At 43.4% G+C, this 21,690-nt stretch overlaps 6 protein-coding genes across 6 annotated transcripts; 3 read left to right on the top strand and 3 right to left on the bottom strand.

Moving 5' to 3' along the window:
* Positions 1–6,423: 6,423 nt before the first annotated feature.
* Positions 6,424–8,684, top strand: Bfra_001016 (putative c6 zinc finger domain-containing protein; the record flags this gene model as incomplete). Its single annotated transcript, XM_037331457.1, has 3 exons — positions 6,424–6,873; positions 6,922–8,369; positions 8,426–8,684. 3 exons carry the CDS (start codon positions 6,424–6,426, stop codon positions 8,682–8,684), a joined length of 2,157 nt encoding a protein of 718 aa, XP_037197790.1.
* Positions 8,685–10,747: 2,063 nt separating this feature from the next.
* Positions 10,748–11,560, bottom strand: Bfra_001015 (putative zinc finger protein; the record flags this gene model as incomplete). Its single annotated transcript, XM_037331456.1, has 2 exons — positions 10,748–11,245; positions 11,309–11,560. The coding sequence occupies 2 exons, from the start codon at positions 11,558–11,560 to the stop codon at positions 10,748–10,750; spliced, it is 750 nt and encodes a 249-aa protein (XP_037197789.1).
* Positions 11,561–12,927: 1,367 nt separating this feature from the next.
* Bfra_001014 (putative phosphoinositide phosphatase protein) lies at positions 12,928–15,195 on the bottom strand (the record flags this gene model as incomplete). Its single annotated transcript, XM_037331455.1, has 3 exons — positions 12,928–13,101; positions 13,209–14,941; positions 14,991–15,195. 3 exons carry the CDS (start codon positions 15,193–15,195, stop codon positions 12,928–12,930), a joined length of 2,112 nt encoding a protein of 703 aa, XP_037197788.1.
* Positions 15,196–15,949: 754 nt separating this feature from the next.
* On the top strand, positions 15,950–16,944 carry Bfra_001013 (putative rab gtpase protein; the record flags this gene model as incomplete). The annotated part of the gene is made up of 5 exons (XM_037331454.1): positions 15,950–16,022; positions 16,085–16,104; positions 16,160–16,186; positions 16,299–16,538; positions 16,591–16,944. The coding sequence occupies 5 exons, from the start codon at positions 15,950–15,952 to the stop codon at positions 16,942–16,944; spliced, it is 714 nt and encodes a 237-aa protein (XP_037197787.1).
* Positions 16,945–17,568: 624 nt separating this feature from the next.
* On the top strand, positions 17,569–19,717 carry Bfra_001012 (putative mitochondrion protein; the record flags this gene model as incomplete). The annotated part of the gene is made up of 3 exons (XM_037331453.1): positions 17,569–17,679; positions 17,755–19,608; positions 19,673–19,717. 3 exons carry the CDS (start codon positions 17,569–17,571, stop codon positions 19,715–19,717), a joined length of 2,010 nt encoding a protein of 669 aa, XP_037197786.1.
* Positions 19,718–20,612: 895 nt separating this feature from the next.
* Bfra_001011 (putative f-box domain protein) lies at positions 20,613–21,389 on the bottom strand (the record flags this gene model as incomplete). The annotated part of the gene is made up of 1 exon (XM_037331452.1): positions 20,613–21,389. The coding sequence occupies one exon, from the start codon at positions 21,387–21,389 to the stop codon at positions 20,613–20,615; it is 777 nt and encodes a 258-aa protein (XP_037197785.1).
* Between the last annotated feature and the right edge of the window lie 301 nt (positions 21,390–21,690).

The following is a 21,690-nucleotide window of genomic DNA, read 5'->3' as shown; positions in this document are numbered from 1 at the left end:
TTTGCAGCGGTGTCTAAAAGATGTGATTGGGCTTACCTTATTCGGCCCCAACCATCAACTCATGACTGGTACTCTCATTGTTTTCCTGGCTTTTCTTAGACATCAAGATGATTTTTGAGCTCGAGATATGATACTACACCCACGGGTAGAGTTGGGAGCGCGACTGACTCAAGCACATCACATATTCAACGGATGATCGTGTATCTTACAAGCTTTAATTGGTATTCCGGATCCTTGAAAACGTAAGCCTTCTGGTTTTAAAGCATGAATCATCTCGCTGCGTTATAGTTAGCCAGATGAGAGTATGAGATTCTGAAAGGAAAACCGTCATTCGACAGCATATATCATTGCCACCTGCCTTTACACAGAGATTATCCTGTCAGTGCGAATCCTTAATCTCGGTGCACTTGCGTCCGCGTTTTTTCTTTCTGATACGCGTCATATTATTCAGTGTCTTCCGCTCATATTGAGAATGCGCTTGCTCATTTGCTGACCTCTGTCAACGACTCGCGTACAGAGGCTACATCTGGTATCTTTGCAATCATCTGTTACTGAAATGAGAAGCTCGAGGACATGGCCTTGAAGTATGCTCATCTTCCGAAACATCAAATCTATGGTTGACCTAACTAAGCCCATGTTGCCGAAGTTTCAGCCAGCGGTTGCTTGCCACCTTCCGTTCTCAACCGCCAACGGCTTTTCCCCAGTCTACCGGTACCGATCGCCACCCCGATATCTTTGTTCCTTTGCCACTGATAGGCATGATGTAATTACTCTCCTGCCAATCTCGCCGCGTTTCCCTACACACAAAATGAAAAAGTCCTGGTAATACTCTATCCCGGCGCTTCATTGTTGAACTTTCAAGTAGGGTATCGCTCGTAAACTACTTGAGACCTATGTACCGAAGGAAAATGCTCTGAGCTACAGTACTGGACATCAGACGAAGGACCAATCACTCCTCAATTACCGACGGAATTACCGCCACAAACTAAACCCCGCGGCTCCGCCTCTTCCCTCTCCTCAAAATTCGACGTCTTGTGACTAAACAAACTTTCGTTACATTCTCTGATGCACCTAATTGACAACAAGAGCCTCGATAAAAGCTACCAAGGTAGACACCTGCATCCCCCACCTCGGATACCCCCAATCTTGCAGTGCCAAGCCCGAGGCCCGAGTACCTCATCACAGCGAACCCTACATCAAGTAGGTACGCACATTCCCAGCGCTAACCATCACGTGTATGGTCATGCCACCAGAGTACATCGAAGAAACCCCCGCCCCCAAGCAAAAACTAGCAAGGAAAAATTAGATAGTAAGGAAGAAAGAGGGCAAGTCGTCCGGATAAAGTTCTCAGGCTATTTATGTGTAGCCTTAACCTTAACATTCCACTCCACTCTCCGCACACCCCCGTTATCCCCTGGAGCATTTCCGTCGCGTACCCACACCACGCATCGAAAAAAACTTAGGTACAACCCCGGCCGGCAATCACCGCCATGGGGATGAAGAAACCAGGGTGAGACTAGGGTGCAGATGAACGCAACCTTGTTACTTACACATTACCACGTTCAAATCGAGGGCTTGCAGACGAGAATTCCAGCAAAGTAACAGCATGGTATCACAAAATATGTACCCCAGAAGTGCCTCGTTTTTATATCGTACTTGTGTCACTTGCGGATGTACGCTGGTTGTACAAAATACAGAGAAAATGTGTTCCTGGGGAAATGCGGGGTACATATACACCACGTTACTAGCGTTTACTGGGACTGTACGTTGTTCAATTTATTTTTCCGTCCGTCCTTCTTATCATTCATTTCTTGATCAAGACAGACTATTCTGGGGAGTCATTGGATTGCTGTTACGATTCCACCTCTTCTTTCGACAGCCAATCAATAGCCTGACAAATTCCCCATAAATAACCTTACTTTAACCTTAAGCTCCGAAGTTCGCTTTCATGATTAACCTGCTCGTTGCCTGCTTGGTTTTTTCAAGGTTTATTTATACAAGCATTTCAACCTGTCAAATTTCTTTTGTTAAATTGTCCCCTCCACCTAAAATGCGACAGAATGCAATGCACGATCTTAGTACTCCCTCGAACATCCATTACATGTCTGACAATTCACGCCCCCATTCTTGCAGGAAATTCTCAATTTTGCGAGTCATTGGGTGCTAAAAGTGGCAGTTTATGATCGGCTTTGTCATATCATAGGATTTTTTTAACCAATAAGGACTGTTACCAAAGTTTGGATATGGGTTTTATGTGATAGAGATTACAGGCGTGACAACGCGTTACTTGGTGCTATATGCCTTGTGATTCCTCTGATGACATACAATGTATCATGTTACTATTTGTTATGCTGGATGAAGAAAGCGATGCTATGTTATGATGAAAACCATGCTTGCTAGTTTCCATCGATATATCTCATTCTTCCGGGTACCAATTAGGGAGTTTGTTGTCTCGCAAAGAGCTCCCGGGAAGGAAATTCACAAATGTGCCCTTTGATCTCTCCAAAATACATGATATCATCGAGCTTGCTTGCATTCTCACTTTCTTTGTGGATCGACAGGGCGTAGGACTTATATCGTCTAAAGTTTGTACCTTTATTTTGGCCCTAAGAGATTTCCTGACATGGGCTGGTAGTAAAAATTCCTATTCATTATAGTTGTATTATCTGCGGTGACTTCTTTATTAGTCGTCGGTTGACGATTGCAACAAATTGAAACATTCCCGTGACATCCTAATCTCATATTGGCACTCAGCGTTCCTCTGGCATGTTTACATGAAGACCAGAGCTAAGCAGGTGCAAGCTCTTCTCGACGCGTCTCGTATGGCCTAGATGGGACCAGTGGAGATTAGTATGATTCGTTCCAGGCTCTCCTGCTATTAATTGTAGGAAATATCCCAGTCTTATGTGCTCTATATTATTACTACTATCACTGCCGAAACCTGGGGATCTGCTAGTAACAAACGTGGTACAAAGAGATCGTACTTATATCCACCATGCCGATTCGCCAATGATATTCCCGCGCGTTTCGGATGTCAAGCCACAATATGTGTTGCGCCTCTTTTCGTCTTTGTAGAAGCCATACCGACGCGCGTTATGCTTGGCCTGAAGATCTACTATTTTCGCGAGTATCAATTTTTTTTAGATTGCTGTAGGATGGGAGCAGAGGAGTAGGGAATGATAGTGCCAGCTTGTGTGTAACGTCCTCATTCTCCCAGATCTTCGAGATCTACAGGATGACCCCGACACCGACTGTTCTTGCTGGCTCGGCAAGATAGTGCCTCGTGATAAGGTATAGTTCAGGCTCACTAATGGCCCGGGCATCCCACGAAAGATTCTCCCCGGCCATTATTGCTAGAATTACGCGGGTTTGGTGATACGCCACCCCCTCATTCTGTTAGGACGTTCGCATAATGCACGGCTGCTTTTTCTAGCTCGGCGTTCCACTAGATTTTAAGTTTGGTTAGCTAAAGGATTGTCCGATATTTGAAGGACCTAATGGAATGACTTCAGTGCAGAATATGCAAGGCTAGTGCCCTGGAATTCAAAATCAAATTAACTCACAGTTAGGGGAGGCCAGTATGCACCTAGAGCATACTGACGTACTATAAAATAGGTCAGTGCTGGTAGCAAACGATGTTGTTGAAAGACCCTAGCGTCGCTGTTCTTTTTGAGAAGATGTCGAACCAGTTGATCAGATATATTAAATTTTATTGTGTAATATGGAAGGTTTACGACACGAATACTACCGAAAATGATGTGAATTACTGCAATAGGAAAGGACTTTCTGAATGAGAATTGAATGATTCAGCAACAGCGTATTTCACTCCACTAGAAGCGTACCTCATGTTGAGCCAACCAATGTGATTCATCTGATAGCAGATCGTCTCACTCGACCTAGACAAATTCCCCCCAAGTGGCAAATACTACCGTCGTCCTTGGAAGTAATATCACTCCCATCCCATACACTACCCTTTCATGCACATGAGTATTTGAAAATTCGAATTCAAATCATAACCAATACTTGATCAAGACTAGAGGCCTACCAATTCATATCACTCTCGTCCGTAATTTCAAGCTTCTCGAGTCGGTGCCTGACGACTCAAGCAACAAATATCAGGCCCGCTGTTACTCATAAGGGTCTTCGCATCGTACTTGAATAGATCTCAAAGTTTGCGATTAGATCGAATTCCAGGGACAGCTTACAATGGCGCCATGCTGACTGTATTTCCGCATTAGATTGGCCATACGTACAAAGACTCGGTCAAATGGCAGATTAGTATTGCGAAGATCCCGTATGCTCCAAGGAGAAAGATCTCTGCTCTGGTGATAGGGTTCCCAAAATTTAAGGTGGCGGGGTTGACGACTACAAATTTTACCACACTTGATGGTATGTCCCCCAAGCTGTCAGATTGATGTTTGCATAGATTGCCTTCTGGTTTGGTCTCGGAGGGCGATCGTGTCTATCAATGCCAATACATTCCTGCACGGATAGAGTCGTATGTATCTTGGTACCGAACAATTCCGAGAGCGTCCCATGTATATATTGATATCCGAAATCCAATGATACATCGGGACAACCGACCACATGTTCTTTGACAGACCCATGAATCATCTTGTGGCAAGCGCCACTAAGTATATTGGGGACTTCGAGGGGTGTATCGCATATCTCGGCACTATGCAAGCGGGTATACTTTGTTCAATGATGGGTGGGTCTCCATGTGAGATTGTGGTGATACGAAGATACTTGTGCAAGATTCAAAGCTTTAATATATTCATTATTGCAATCCAGTTGGGTGCTTGGGCAAATTGTGCGCTTCATTGGAACTTTGCATATTGTGATAAGATGCTTACCGGATGAAATTAATTTAGCATGCTAAGATGACATCCACAAGATAGCTAAGGAAATTTTGGTTTTGTTTGATAGTACTCACTTGAACCAATTGACGAGTCAAGTGTTGTACCCGAGGTAACTGAAGACTTGAATCCTAGTAGCAATATCTTTCCGGCAAGTAGCTTGGTGGAGACTTTGTGCATCGGATTGTGGCCCCCTTAAGATCGAGCTACCTTTGTATCTCTTGCCGACCGATTCTTCAATTTTAGTATCGCCAAGTAGGGACTGGTTAAATCTCGTATGCATGTATGCCATGTCTCGTCTCAAGAGATAGCTCGATATAGTTCATTCGTCAGGGGATATCGCATATCGAATATGGTTATCGCGGTGATGAAGATATTCCCACAGTGGACTTTCTGTAAAAGGTTGTGCGGCGGTTTAACCCCGCTTCGCGTCATGATTTCCCCAGACTTCGGGAATGATTGTGAAAATAGGCTGAATATAAAGAAGGGATTAAACTGCATGTTTGCAAGATTGGCGATATACTTTCATTCCCTTAATTTTGTGTGTGTGAAAAGATAGATTGGCGCTGCATCAATAAAATTTATTTTCACTTTATCTCAAGCACTCAATGGATTAAGATTAAACTTTGCTTACATAAGGACCCGAGTGACCCTTGACTGTTTGAGTCAGGTACAATTAAGAGATCCCCTTGTCATTCTCGCTTATGCACGTCGTCTTGCAAATCCAATCAAGACCTTCATTTTCCCCCTGCTTTTGGCTTACGGAGTCTCGGTCTCCGTAACACGTTACCCACATATACGATTGTTTTTCTTGACTACAACACCCTTATGTGGTGATATCAAACCAATCCATTATGCATAATACAACCAACATATGGAATTAAAGCCACCATCGATTATTGGAACACACTTTGGGCATCCCATCCTACGCTCCTTTCATACCCTTTCTGCCTTGACCAGATCTTGTACAACTTTGGTCATTTCCCCATATTTTTGTATGCAAAGTAGAAGCACTCTGCAATGTGATCCATCTTACAAGGAATCCTACCTCTTCAACACCCCGCCAGGTCCATTTTCTCCTTTACTATGCAGTAGCCAGCCTTAATATATTCGTCGACAATTCTGGGATCAATTCCTTCTCCATTCGGCCGGTTGCTTTTTACCGAACCCCAGATTTTTATATTCTGATTCTGAACCTGCATAAACATTCACAGGGGCCAAGTCGATGGAAAGCTGTGATATTTGCAGACACCCTTAAGCATATCGTCTGATATGCCAATCCATGCCGCGAATCATCCTCTACCGGCCATTGCAGGACGCCGCTCACGCCTCTTGTTGTACACCCATAAGCGTGTTCACGCGGCACGTAATCAATAATGCTTTCGTAAGGAGATAGTATAAGCCAAATCAACAAAAGCCTTAACATTCGCACTCTAAGAGCCGAGCTGGGGTTGCACATAAAATATTTTTTGAACTCTGATTTTCTATGAAAACCCTTACCTTCAAAACCCCTTCGTCTTATCTAACATCATCCATGCCAAGACACACTTCATGAAGCCACACCTACATGCCTTACATCAACGCAATGTCAATCTCATCTCAAGGAAACTCTCCCAACTCTACCTCCGGAAGCGTTAGACATTTCTCAATGTCTCGGGACAAATTCGACATCGATATTGCCTCACCTCAACTTTCTATCGTAACCAATAGCGATTTGACATCTCCAACCTCTCTAAAATCACCAAATGGCCGTCGCATCGCGAATTTTTCCCGAGAAGGTATCTTGGGATCCGCACAAAAAGCTAGAAATTTATCACAATCTTCCGCAGATAGAGAATCTATCACAAATGGACTACAAAGCAGACAAAATCATAATCAAAACCAAAATAGAAATGGAAATGGAAACGGAAACGGAAATGGAAATCAGAATGGGAACAGTGATGATGGAATCAATCCGTTGAAAAGAAGGAGTACTGATGCTGGCATCGACTACCCCAGACGAAGAGCTACTATAGCTGTGAGTATTCTGTTTTGGACCACAACACCAACTCTAATAAAAATCTAGTGCGAGATATGTCGATCTCGAAAATCACGATGTGATGGCACCAAGCCCAAATGCAAACTTTGCACAGAATTAGGTGCAGAATGTATTTATCGTGAACCAGGAATCAAACTCGATGCCGGAGATAAACTGATATTAGAGCATCTTACTCGGATTGAAGGATTACTTCAATCCACCTTAATCGGACAAACATCCAATCTTGCTCTTTCAACCGGATCGCCGTCTATCAATGGAGGAACCACAACCAGTGGTGAGGATCTATTAATGGCAACTAGTGGTGGCTTTGTTTCTATGATACCTGCCACAGGTCTTGGCACGTGGGCTATCCCCACCAATATCTCCACGATGCCAAAAATTCACACAAACGCTGCACTACACTTACTCCAATGGCCTTTAATTCGCGATTTAGTATCACGACCTTACGACCCTCAGATTCTTCTTCAGCTCGAAATGGCCAGAGAGCCACTTGCTTTGTCCAAAGCGCCATGCTTAGATCTATCAAACACCTCTGCATATATCGAAGCATTCTTCGCCAAAGTAAACGTCTGGTATGCATGCGTCAATCCATTCAATTGGACAAATCACTACCGCGTCGCTTTATCCAACGGTTTTCGCGAGGGCCCGGAAAGCTGTATTGTCCTTTTAGTGTTGGCATTGGGCCAAGCCAGTTGCAGTGGGAGCATCTCCAGAGCAGTTAGTTCTGAAGATCCTCCCGGGCTTCCATATTTTGCAGCGGCTTGGGCACTTCTTCCAAGTTTGATGACGAGAAACACGGTATTATCAGCTCAGTGCACGGTTCTTGCTTCTGCATATTTATTTTATCTTGTAAGGCCATTGGAAGCATGGACCTTATTGAGTAGTACGAGTACAAAGCTCCAGCTTCTCTTGAGTGCGCCTGGAAGGATACCAGCAAGCCAAAGAGAATTATGCGAGCGAGTGTATTGGAATTCCTTGTTATTCGAGAGTGATTTGTTAGCCGAGTTGGATTTACCACATTCTGGGATAGTCCAATATGAAGAAGTAGTAGGACTTCCAGGAGGTTTCGAGCAAGAAGACGAGGATGGAGTGGGTCGCGATGAGCTTTGGTACTTTTTGGCCGAGATTGCTTTACGTCGATTATTGAACCGCGTCAGTCAACTCATTTACTCGAAGGATTCGATGGCATCGACATCGAGCTTGGAGCCTGTTGTGGCCGAGCTTGATTTTCAATTATCACAGTGGTATGAAAGTCTACCTTTACCATTACAGTTTTCTTATACCCGAACCCCTCTTGCGGATCCGGTTCAAACCGTATTAAGACTGCGGTACTTTGCTTGCCGGACAATCATTTTCAGGCCCTATATTCTTGCGGTGTTGGATAATGAACAAGCAGCCATGGATCCGTCAGTTCGAGAGAATTGTCGGAAATGCCTTGAAGCTTCCATTAGACAACTAGAGCATATCAGCGCACAGTAAGTTTTGTCTCTTCATTGTCTCGCCGCGATAGTCTAGCTAACCTCATTTTCAGCCATGCAGGTCACATGCCATATCTCTGGCAAGGTGCGCTTAGTATTGTCTCGCAAACGCTTCTCGTAATGGGTGCCACTATTTCCCCCTCCCTTTCCGCGATCATCAACTCACTCGTCATCCACGATACAATCGACGGTATAATCAATGACGTCGTCATGGAAATCGAAAGATATGCCCATTTAGCGCCCAGTCTAAGTCTCTCTGCCGAGATAATCAGAGAAGCCGAAATGCGAAGACGCAGCTACCTAGGCGGTTGAATGTAGATCCTTCCAAATCATACATTATTTTTAAAAACGATACCACAAATAATGACGACAATCAGCACAATGACGATTATCCCCAAGCACTACGAGTGACAAGGGGCAAAAAAAGGGCCGAATCTTCAGTGGTCTCAGTAGTTATCATACATACTATTTTCGGGAAGATAAAGACTGGGTAAAGCCACGATATATATGAAATTGGGGCTGTGGTCTCAGTCCAAGAGACTGCAAGATGAGGAGATCGAATTCTTTTTGGAGTTCCTCGAAATCTCTACGTGGCAGCTAGGCTTTTCGGGCCTGGATGCCTAAACAGCCAATTTGAGTGGTTGAGAGCCACCCCGCACTTTCCAGGGTTATGATGACTTTGGAGGTTATGTTGGATGGGTCTTACATGTACACTGCCACATGTTGTATATAGTTCTATTTCTTGGAGTGGCTGGTAACTAGTGGTAGTCATGCAGTGTAATGCTTGCTACTTCTGTTTATTGCTGTTCTATATTGTACTCCCTGTGTATATCATGCATTGCGTGGGATCATGGAATGTTTTTATTTCGGAAGTCACTTGACCAGGGCATTCTATCAGAAAAGCATGAGATATTAAGAAAAGAATCAACTCATAGTTGAAATTGGAATAAAAAGCACAGACCTTAATTTGCACTTACTCCTGGTTCCAACGATGTTTTGATATGCAATATAATTAGTGACCTGTGTTGAAGCAGTATGATGATTGAAAGAGACCTGTCTACTACTACTCAATTCACATTTGCACATTATTCTTCTAACTATCAGATACTATCGAATTCTAGATCACAGGGGGGTTGTCAGTAGATAAATCTGACACAAAACTTGGCTTGATATTCTTGCCATCGCCCTGCTTGTCTTGTCATGTGACGGTCATGTGATTATGAACGTTGTTCTTCTATGAAACTAATTGTTATTTACTGCTATGTTTTTAAGATTCTTGAGATAGCGTTCGGACTTGTAAGTACTGCCTATGCTATTGAAGCCATGAACAACAGCCAAGAGGTTGGGATTGACCTCAATCTTTCAACGAATGGCTTCCATGTGATAGCGATACTGTCTCTATTGAGAATTTCAAAAGCAGATCCATGATTTCAGGAAATCAGCCAATTTCTCGGAAGTCTAGGTATTGCAGTTAATACACAACTTTTCCAAATCCTCTAGATTCCCAGACTCCCAATTCGAAACCCAACAGCTGATCATTTCCAAGGCTTCGTCAATCCGCAAGAACCATGATTCGTCGATTCTCAAGAAAAGTATATGTGTTCAGAAAGAAGATTGATTTTCCATACTGCATTAGCGAGGTTCCAATCCAGTTTGTATCGACTAGATTCTAATCCCCACTTTGTGTTCTTTTTCAATTTAGTACTCGACTAGAAAATGGAGATTTGCAAGGCATAATCCAAACGATGAGATTCTGAATTTCATTCATGAGAGTGTGGATCAGTAACGTGTGATCGAAAGGAGACTTCACTGATCACACGTCTCTTACGTAGAGGAATAGTGCCTCGAAGATGTTCAAAATCACAAGATCACGTCTCCTTTGAACTCTCGACTAGTACTCCTAGCCCTTCCGATTTTATCTCCCTCGCCCGTTATCGAAACTATTTTTGATTCATTGCAAGTCCTTTATCCGAAATAGTTCTCCTGGATTTGTGAATTGACGTCTAGGGGCTTCTACGTAGTGAAGAGAAGGCATTGTGTATTTACCTGGTCAATATACTTCGGGATTGTTGGCACGATCAATAGCAAGTATATGGTGAGAGATTGTTGATGACAGTATGTCAGTTTCATTGCTATTATCTCCGGGTACTTTCCCATTTGTGGGCATAAGCTACATTAGTAAGTCATATAGACTCAAAATACCAAAATATCAAACCCTATCATTCCCACATTTCCCAACTCCCAAGATATGAGAACCTCTACTGCATTTGCATAGTTGATAAAAGGCCTCTCGTCTTAAATCATCTCCAGCAAGAAGTCATGCAAACCCCGTGCACCAAACTTGAAATCCTCTGATAACTCCTATTTAGCAGTCATTAATTTCCAATCATCTTTCCCACCATCCTACCAACTCCACCCCTCGCCGTACTCTGTACCTTGGAAAACCTCATGACACCACAACTCTCACTCTCGACATGTTGTACCAACCCACTTAACGCAATAAACTCCTTTCCGCATCTTGCGCCTGGGCATTTATACATTTTCTGCTGATGAACGGGGCTTTTCAGATGGCTATTCAATCCTTGTAGAGTATTGAATCCCCGATAACATAAAGCACATTCAAATTGAGAACCGTTCCAAGAGCGGCTGGTAGCAATGTTGGTGGAGGAGGATGAAGGATACTCGATTAGACGGGTAGTGATGACGTGATCGCGATCTAGACGTCGAATCTCGGCATTGATTTTCTGACGATTCGAACCAGAAGGACAGCGACCGGATTCTAGGTGGATGATGAGTGCTGAGGCGGTTGGATATTGGGTGGGGCAGAATGGGCATTTCATGGACGCTCCTTGGTGGATTCTGGAATGCAAGTGCTGATAGAATCAGATTTCTTGTCTCCATGACAAATTTTATTAGAGTTCTAATTGATAGCTTACCTGCATCAAGTTGTTTTCATTACGAAACATGCGGTTGCATGGCTGGCAATAACGATCGCCATGTTCATGGACGTGATGCTCTTCACGAGCCATGTTGGTCCAATACCAATTGTCGCAACCAAGACATTCAAATTCAGGCTCTTCATCACTGGATTCGTGTTGATCTTCACGATGAACATTGCTGTTCTCAACGTGTTGATTGTAGCTACGATCACTGCCGAACCAGCGGTCGCAAGGATGACACCACGGCATATTGAGTAGGTTTGAGGTGAAATGAATGGAGAAACTCGGGAGATGTTAACTTTCTGATCCTCCGTCAATTTCAAAAAATCAGAGTTGGTGAGTGGTGGGAGAAGTTTCAGAAGCTTAAATGAGAGAAAGATCATAAAAGGTGTTAAGATTCACTAGGTGAAAGCATTACCAGATTGAAACCCGAAAGTAAACAATCGAATGCTTTCACAATCTTTCCTATGAAAAGAGAAATGTTCACACCATTAAGAACAAAGAATGATGGGACTCAATTCACCTGTTAAATATTCATTCGCATGGAAATGATGTTGAGGGTGGGGTAACTACTGTGACGGCATCTTGTGGCCGAAGTTATCCCAGAGGCTCTTTTATCAAATACCATATCAAGGTGTAAGATCTCAAATCAACTACTTGAAAAACACTGGAATTTATGGATATCTCGTTCGATACTATTCATTGCTGAAAGTTTCAGCCGTTCTGCAATGCAAGTCCACCCTGCACATCATCATAATGCAGGCGTCCAATCTGCAGTAGGTAATGTCAGCCTCAAACTAGTTTACAGCCAACAAGGAAATATTCTTCTGAATTATCTCGACGAGCTAGAATGCTACAGAGACTCCTGTTGAACAAACCATGACCACAGCCCGAGATCCTAATCGATATCCCCTGCATAAAATCTACATGGCCGCATTTCAACCGATATATGATCTGAGTTGAACGAATATCATCCCCCCCTTCAAGTGTCAAAAGCCCCATTTTTTGATACTGATATAACAAATGGACCATGTCACCATATAATCTATCCTAGTACAGACCCCTTCTGCAAAAACCTCTACACACTGCTTCCCGCAGACTCTAAAACCTTCATCATCAAACGCTGACCTCACCCAGAAAACAATACTATAACCAGCAACACATGGAATCAAGAACAGTAAAATGGTAACGCCAAAATCCTTATACAATATCTATACTATAGAGTTACAGTTTACTTGAACCTCTTCCCCTTCCCATTTCCCTTCCACCCAGCCCTTTCCCAATTCCGTCCAGTCCCGTCCATCCATCCAGCCATTCCTCCTCCTGAATCACGTTCTCAGAACGCAATTTTTAAAATTCAACATCTTTTCAGATCTAAACCATGCACGCTCACGCCCACACCCACGCTATCAAATATATCCCCACGTATGACGATCACTGCTCATTTCACTCCCCACCCACTCGCGCCCCGAACCAAACAGATGTAAAAGAAAATGGAATCACACGCATCAGCAATAAAAATCTCAAATAGGTAATTAAAGAGCTTGCATGCAATTTTAAGCATTCTAGGTAATAGAAAGAAGAATAGGGAAATAGGAACACTATAGAAAAAAAATCTACTCGATTCTCTTTTTTCCTTCCTCAGCATTCGCGTAACGAGCTGTGCTTAATCCACGTTCGTGCTTAGTTGCTACTAGCCCACCGACTAATTTGTCTTTGCGTGCGTTACTTATTGCTTCATTATAGCCTTCTGTTGCCCAGGGGCGAGGATTGAGCTTGGGCCAGTTGACCTGTAGAGAAAGTGTTAGTAGAAATGCTTGAAGGAAAGAAGGAGATGATGAAGTACAGTATCAGGGGTATGAGAGAAGGGAAAATAAAGAGCGAGAGAGGAACATACATATAGCATTCCGTTGCCGTAAACGAAATTAGCACACCATGCTCCTACTACCAACCAAACCATAACCCAAATTCTCAACGGTAATACAGCGGCATTAGGTAGACGAGGGGTGAAGAGGCCAACAAAGACGAAAAAGATACTGAAGGCGAGAATATAAGGGATGCTTTGAATGAGTAATGGTCTCCTATCAGCAGTAATAAGATGAGAGCCAATATTTGCATTACTAGGAAGATAATAGCCTAGGAATAGATCAAATGAATCCTGCTTAGGCCCATCTAGGAAGTTATTTCTCACGTAACGCGTGATAGAATTTTGGAGATCTTGAAGAGCACCAGCTTTGGTCCTCACACCTGTCCTTGTGAAATCTGTTTTGAGGGCGCCTGTTCCAGAATAGGATTTGGAGACGACATCAGCGTTGTCGGCCCAAAGTTTACGGAAAAGAACTTCAAACTCGGGGTCGGCTGTTGTGAAGGTCTCGCCACGAGTGAGAACACCAAGATCCGTTAATTGCCGATTAAGGGTCCATCGGCCAAGCATGCTTTGAACAACATTTGTTCTATCTAGGCAGTCCATGCAGTTTGTGCGGACAACACTAGTCTGGTGATTGCGAACTTCGAGACGGCCATCGATATCAGCTGGCATATCAATTCCACGGAAATACTGTTGCGCTTCAAGGGCAGAATTGAGTTGGTCGAGTAATAGTTGTGCTCGGTGCCATTTTAATCCTTTGGTTTCGTTGTGGAAATCGAAGTATACGTAGTGCAGTCTATCCATCTCTTGTCTCTTTCCATTAGGCTCAACCACCCGGAATTTCTCATCTGTAATTTGATCACTTTGTCTGCTTTCAGTTGGCGCCGAAACCAAAATCTTAACCATCTGTTCATATGCTTCTTTTACCCGCTGCTCACGTCCCTTTTGGTTTACCAAATTTACCAGATAGTTGTCTCCATACATTCGGATTTGCTCGTCGAAATGCGCTTTAGCGGCAGGGACGGCGCTTTCCACTCCTCGAATCTGAAGTTTTGGTGTATAATGTAAAGTGTTGACTTCTGCCCAAAATACCGGGACACTTCCTCTGGTTTGTACATATGACAATATCTGTATCTCCTTGTCGCCTGATCCTCCAACTTTGCCATTTTGCATTCCAGCTCCTCCGGCAAATCCACCAAGCCCACTGCTATTGTCATTCAGAATGATAATTTGTTCCGTCTCATTAAAGTTAGAAACGTGCCCGTCCTCGTCCACACCTCGAGAAAAGTATCTAGTTCCAGCTCGGTATCTGGATCTTCGAGTAACCAAGATAAATGTCAATGGAGTGGACTTGACTTGAGTGTGAACAATCTCAAACATTCCAAACATAACTGGCAAGATATATGGATCCGCCGCTGGTTGTTGTCCATGTTGATGTCGAGACCCAGATGTTCGGAAATCTATTAAATCTGATTGTATAAATTTATTCCAAAAGAATCGGTCGTCTGCTCGCTTCCATAGAGGAGCTGATGTGTCGAGTTGCGATTGTCTCTGAAAAGTATTGGTAATGTCGGAAGAATATGAAAAGTACATCGGTGCAGACTTGATGAAGACCTTAAGGAGGTTTAGGTAGGTATCTTCGTCTTGGTCTCGAAGCGCTCGTTCTCGGAGAGGTAGGAACTCGGTTGTGATGATCTTAAATACCATATGCCCCTTCAGTCTTCCAATAGGTTGTGCCTTTGTAATTACAATAATGTACTTATCTAGGAAGAAATCAGTTCCAACTCTGGTATAATGTGGCATTGTAAATACCCAGTCGTAGTTTGATCATGCCCAAGATGCCGGCAATACTGGATACACGCTTCCCTCCCAAGAGTGCTCCATCATTAAGTCGTATATCTCCTGTTGGTCGATCAACTACAAGTGTTGGTGCCGAGGGTGAAGATGGTGATGTGAATGCGTAATGCGATGTTGAGGCATGGACGTTGATATCCCTGAAGGGCAAAGAACTGGCCATTTTGACTGATCTATCCTGCAGATAGTGTGTATCGTAGTTCCTCTATTGTCTGGTTCTCACAAACAAATTCCTCTGCGGGCGCGTACGATCTGATCTATAATTCAGTCAAGCTTGATATAGCTGTTCTCTAATTCGAAGCTCGGAGCCTCGCAATATCTAAAATTAACACTTGGTGGATACGCCCTAGAAGCACCCCCTTGTTATTACTAATCTCGTCCCTTTCTGTCTGTTCCAGATCAATATCTGAAGTTTCAAAGTACGGGGGACAAAACTCTTCTTGATATTCATAATCACTTGAAATGGTTGACAAATATAAAAGGAGTAAGACAGATTCATTAGAATTACTATATTTGTTAATATAATTCTACAGTACCCAGGTAGCATTGAAGAATTAGCTCCAGTTTTGACAAGTACTGATTCAGATACAAGTGTGGATTTAGCATTTAATGATGAACTTTTGATAGGCTGACGTTCAAAGAGCATCTGAACAATGCTCCACGTGATCATGATTGTCCCAGTAATCGAAGCGATTTAGGATCGTCGTCACTTTCCAGGTTGCGCTGTTTCTCAAGATCAAGCAAGATAGCATTTAACTTTACCTCCACCACTTCCGCCTTCCTCCTACGAATTAGAGCCGCCCAAGTACTACACGAGCATATACAACTTGCCCAGCGATATATCCCACTCCATTAAATCCCATTCACAATCACAACCACAACCACAACCACATTCACATTCACATTCACATTTCAACATGGCTGCTCGAGGTCCACCAGGCTCCCGTGCTGGAAACTCACGATTTGCGCAGTTTAAATTGGTGTTACTTGGTACGCTATTTCCATAAGTTTCTGACGTCTTCATTAAATCGGTTGCTAATCTTTCATGATAGGGGAATCTGCCGTCGGAAAGGTATGAGCTACCGTTTGCCAGTTGGATTTATTCTAAATGCTAATGTTCGGCATAGAGCTCGTTGGTTTTACGATTTGTCAAGGTATTTCTGATTATTTCCAAGCAATGAAATTATTTCAAGCTGACTTTTTAAACCAGGATCAATTCGATGATTGTGAGTAGCCATCCAACAAATCTCGTTCTTATATCAAAAGCCTAGATACGATTCAAACAGGGGATATTGGATAAACAAAGACCACACCGCTGACCATACGGCAGACCGCGAGAGTACTATTGGCGCTGCATTCTTAACTCAAACCATCTCCCTCGACGAGAACACCACAGTCAAATTCGAAATATGGGATACCGCAGGACAAGAGAGATACAAGTCGCTAGCGCCTATGTATTATCGAAATGCCAACTGTGCTGTTGTTGTTTATGACATCACACAGGCTGTACGCTTCTCCGACTCTAAATTGGAAAGTAATTCGCTAACATCTGTGATAGGCCTCATTGGATAAGGCCAAATCTTGGGTGAAAGAGCTTCAACGACAAGCAAATGAGAATATCATCATTGCTTTAGCCGGAAACAAGCTCGATTTAGTCACGGAACAACCGGATAAACGTGCTATTACTACTGAAGACGCTTCGAATTACGCTAGAGAAGCCGGTTTACTATTCTTCGAAACTTCTGCTAAGACATCTGAGAACGTAAGGGAATTGTTCACAGCAATTGCAAAGAAATTACCATTGGATCAAGCCGGTCCAAGAAATCCAAGAGCTGGTGGTCCAAGGGGAACTGGTGTTGATCTCAGGCCCGAAGCGCCAGGAACACAAGCAGGCCCAGGATGTGCTTGCTAGAGAAACTTTGTGATGAATATGCGGTGGAGTATGGGACATATTGGGTGGAATGAACCTTTGATACCAAGAATGAGCTATTGTCGGGACTTTCCACAAATAGTGTTCCTTTTCGAACAAGATTGCTTGGTTGAGGGCAGCATACATGTGGCCACTTCAACATTTACGAGAGCAATCGTTTTTTAATACCTTGATGTCTCTAAATTCTCGTAGGAAGGGGTTTGATATGCAGCAGATTTCTGCTTGCTAGGCGTGAGGGTTTTCCTTGTTTTTTTCCTTTTTGATGAATTAGTTCTTCGGCATTTGGGATGTACGATATGCAATAGAACCATGCATTTAAAACAATATTTTTTATTGCACAAGAATCTGTGCTTAGAGAACGATCACTATAGGAATTCTTTCAATACATATAAATCAAAATTTTGACAATATTTCGTAGCCTTGCACATTTGGCTAATGTCAATTCCGACCCTGGGATTTTCTACATCATCAACCAAAAACTGGTGTGGTCCGAGCTTCTGTAAACTTGAAAGTGTTTTTATCTTGAATTGTATAATTGGCAGAAGAAGACGCGCAGTTTTAACATCACCAACCTCAAAAATAACTCATCGCTCCACGCAGCCCGTCATGCTGCGAGTTGGTCTTCGATCTTCGAGGACGTTGGGTCTCAGATCCAACGTCGTCAGTCCTGGACGTCAATGGAGAGCACAAAATAGCCGGGTGATTTCGGATACTATGGTATGAAGCTTCAAGATATTCCACCTCGAGCAATTAAGTAGCGATATGAATGCTGATAGTTCTTTGTAACTCCAGAGAAGTTATGCCGATAAGCCAAGTATAACAGACTCGAGACCTCCAGTACTTCCAGGATCTGCCAGTGCGGCTACATCTGAACCATTACCACCTGGAGCAATAGTAACACCAAACACTGCCCCAACACCAGCAACTCCAACCTCCACCACAATTCCTGCGGAAAATGTTCCTCTTACTCCTCCTCCTCCAGGAGTTAAGTCACCAGGGCCTCCCCCTCCATCTTCCATCCCACCACCTCCCGCACCCAAGCCAAAGAGACGCTTCTTCCGCAAGTTCTTCACAACATTATTTTTATTAACAACATTGGGCTTCGGCGGAGGAGTTTACTATTCCCGAATCAATGATAATTTCCATGACTTCTTTACCGAATATGTACCTTTCGGAGAGGAAGCGGTCCTTTATTTCGAGGAACAGGAATTCCGAAAACGTTTCCCTTTGATCGCAAATCGAGCTCCAAGGCCTCCAAGAGATACTGGCGAACAGGTCAAAATCCCAAGCCAAAGTGGCGTGTCATGGAGGGTTGCCAATGAGAACAAGGAATCTACTGGACGACACACTAGCTCAGCGAAGGACAAGGCGAAGCCATCGGAAGCTGTTCAAACACCACACGACTCAAAACCAGCCGATAGAGTCAAGGCCGTTGAGCAAGTTAAGAGTGGAAATGCACCAGTAAAGAACTCTCCAGCTCCAGCTGCTGCGCCTGCCACTTCAGAAGCCAAGTCAAGTAATGCTCAAAGGGACCCAGAAGTCAATGAGCCATCTAGAGCATATAAGAAAATTGAGCGAATTGACCCAATCAATATCCCTAATGGAAACGAGCCTGTAGTTCAAGAACTGGTTAAGATTATGAATGATATCATTGCAGTCGTTAATGCCGACAATGCAAATGCTAGATTTACATCTACTATGGACAAGGCCAAGTCGGAATTGAACAGAGTTGGAGGCAAGATCTTGGCTATGAAGGAGGCAGCATTGAAGGAAGCTGACGAGAAGATTAAGTCTCACGATGGAGAATTCGATCGTGCTGCTATGCAACTCATGCAAAACTTCAAGAACCAACAAGCAGAGCAGGAAATTCAATACAGGGCCGAGTACGAAGCCGAGCGCAAGAGAATTCACGAGAACTACGAGAAAAAGCTTAAATCTGAGCTTGATCGCGCAAACGAGGTCAATGAGCAAAAGCTCAAGAATCTTTTGACAGAACAAGCAGTTGAACTTAAGCGTGCATTCTTGGCTGATGTCAGAAGTCGCGTGGAGGAAGAACGTGAAGGCCGCCTCGGCAAGCTTTCCGAGTTGACTAACACCGTCAATGATCTCGAGAAGCTTACTGGTGACTTCAATTCTGTTGTCGACGCAAACCTCAAGACTCAACATCTTCATGTTGCAGTTGAGGCCGTTCGTGCTAACCTCGAAAAGTCTCAAATTCCACGTCCTTTCACCAGAGAACTTGCTGCCCTTAAGGAAATTGCATCTGATGATCCAGTTGTCAACGCAGCGATTGCATCCATCAACCCAGTCGCTTATCAAAAGGGTGTTCCAAGCTCAGCTGCCCTCATTGACCGTTTCCGTCGTGTTGCATCTGAAGTCCGCAAAGCTTCGTTGTTACCTGAAGAGGCTGGTGTCGCTAGCCATGCTTCAAGTTACGTACTAAGCAAGCTTCTGTTCAAGAAGAAGGGTTTGGCTACTGGTGATGATGTTGAAAGCATCTTGACTAGAACGGAGACATTCCTTGAGGAGGGTGATTTGGATGGTGCAGCTAGAGAGATGAACGGATTAAAGGGGTGGGCAAAGACTTTGAGTAAGGATTGGTTGGGTGAGGTTAGAAAGGTCCTCGAGGTTCAGCAGGCCCTTGACGTAAGTTATACTTCCAATTTACCCTTAACACTCACTTGATACTTCAATTACTCACAATTTCTAGGTAATTGCAACCGAAGCAAGATTACAAAGTTTGAGAGTCGAATAGAGAAATAACAAAATTCTTTGCTATAATTGATTTGTACATGAAGTTCAATGGTGGTGAGAAGAGACGATAGCCACATGTTGGTGGAGAGATCGGTCAGTCATTAATTTTGACTGTTTGTAGAAGTACGGATAGTAAAATTAGAATACATGTACTTTATTACTGCTGATATCATAATGGCGGAATGATTTGGTGCCTCTGTGGTGAAGTATGAATTCGAAAACCATGCAATAGCATCAAATCGAGGCTATCAAGTTGGAAGTGGCAGCGAGTGCTGGTGTGACTAGGCGTTCAAATATGGATATCAAATTTTTCGGATATATTCGAGTAGAGTTCGGATGATGTTCGCTTTCGAGCTACTGTCAGCCGTCAGGACATTAATCATCCTTTCCTTAAGCATACATTACGATGTCTATTCCAATATCTACCTCGCACCCGTATCCCCATCCTATCAATCAGACTCCTAATTCACTAGTCATTATAACCATGCATCTATACTACATGATTTCCGTCGAATAATCCTCGCTGTCTACTCCCTCCCCCATTCAAAGCATCCTGTTAAGATACCGTTCTTTCGTACAACTCTCACACAGTCTCTTGTCATGTGGTTTAATTCTATTCTCTCTTTCGTACTCAGGATTCTCCATGTTTACCTACTTTCCATGCGGATAAAAAGAGCTCCGAGAGTGCTACTCTTCATCCGTGATCTAGTAAGTATCGATTACTACAAGAAATTCGGCGAGTGTTGTATTCTAATTGGTAGGATTTGTGACTGTGCTTCATATTTCATTATTCATATATTCTCTCAACTAAGTATACTCAATCTTTCAATCAAGCCCATACTCCGAACGACCAGATGACTTGAAAAAGCTAGTCCTACTTCCTATTGTTCCGTGATTCACCAAGTTTCGAAACCTTCATCTTGCATCATCTTCAAATATGCATCTTCATTTGCCGCTTCTTTCTCAAATCCCTCGCTTCTGAAGATTCTGTGATGACTATTAACATCTCTACAATCTTCACAATCTTCTCCACAAAAACTCGACCCCTGCTTCACCGATACCTTGATTCTCGAGCAGCGCTCCTTCGACGTTACCCCTGCAACTTTTTCCTTTCTCCAATCGAACATAAATTCATGATTATAAATAGGTCCATCCACACCCACGAATATACATGTATACATAGCCTGGTACATATAATCATACGCCACACCCATTCTGATCCCCTCCTTTTTCTCAACCTTTACGTCCCAGAAAAAAAGCCCCTGTTTATCAACCCTGGTGTAATCGATCAACATTTCTTCAAGTGGGGGCTGACGCAGTAGCATTTTGCGCCAGCTAGCATCAGATCTCCTATAAGCCATCGCAACGCCGGGTGAAGAACCCCATTCCAGCTCGTTGAAAGTTTTATGGCCGACTCGATTCCATGGTTCTTCTTCACTAGTATAAAACCAATCTGGGAATTTCTCGGCCAGTAAAGGATTAAGCGTAACCTCTATATTTCGGGGAACGGGTTTGAAGAAAAGACATTCTTGGAGATGGGGAGATGTTTGGATTATTTCGGCCCATTGTTTGGAAACACGCTGAGAGAGGAGCAGAGTTTTGACGTCGAGATGGGAGAGGATCTTGGCGAGGATTTCAGGGACGTAGAGGGGATTGGGGGTTTCGGTGGACATCTTGATGATTGGGAATTGGGTATTGGGAATTGGTTCAAGGGTACGGTTTTTCTGATCAGGAATCACCATGGTCAGTATTTCCATGTAAAGATATTGGATATGATGCGTTCGATGAGTTCGAGAAGTCAGGTGTGGAAGGGAATATCACGTGGATGTATGTGGAGCTCAGCCATAGAACTAGGAGTGGCGCAGTTGAAGTAACACTAGACTAGATGATAGACTAGATGATAAATTAACCGAAGCAGCTATTCTCTTTACTCATTCATCCATCTGCGCAAATCTATCAATGTGACGGCGCCGG

The sequence above is a fragment of the Botrytis fragariae genome (genome assembly GCF_013461495.1).
Source record: "Botrytis fragariae strain BVB16 chromosome Unknown tig00000001, whole genome shotgun sequence".
Classification (NCBI taxonomy): Eukaryota; Fungi; Ascomycota; class Leotiomycetes; order Helotiales; family Sclerotiniaceae; genus Botrytis; species Botrytis fragariae.
The sequence above is the reverse complement of the archived record's forward strand: the minus strand, read 5'-3'. Positions and strand labels throughout refer to the sequence as shown.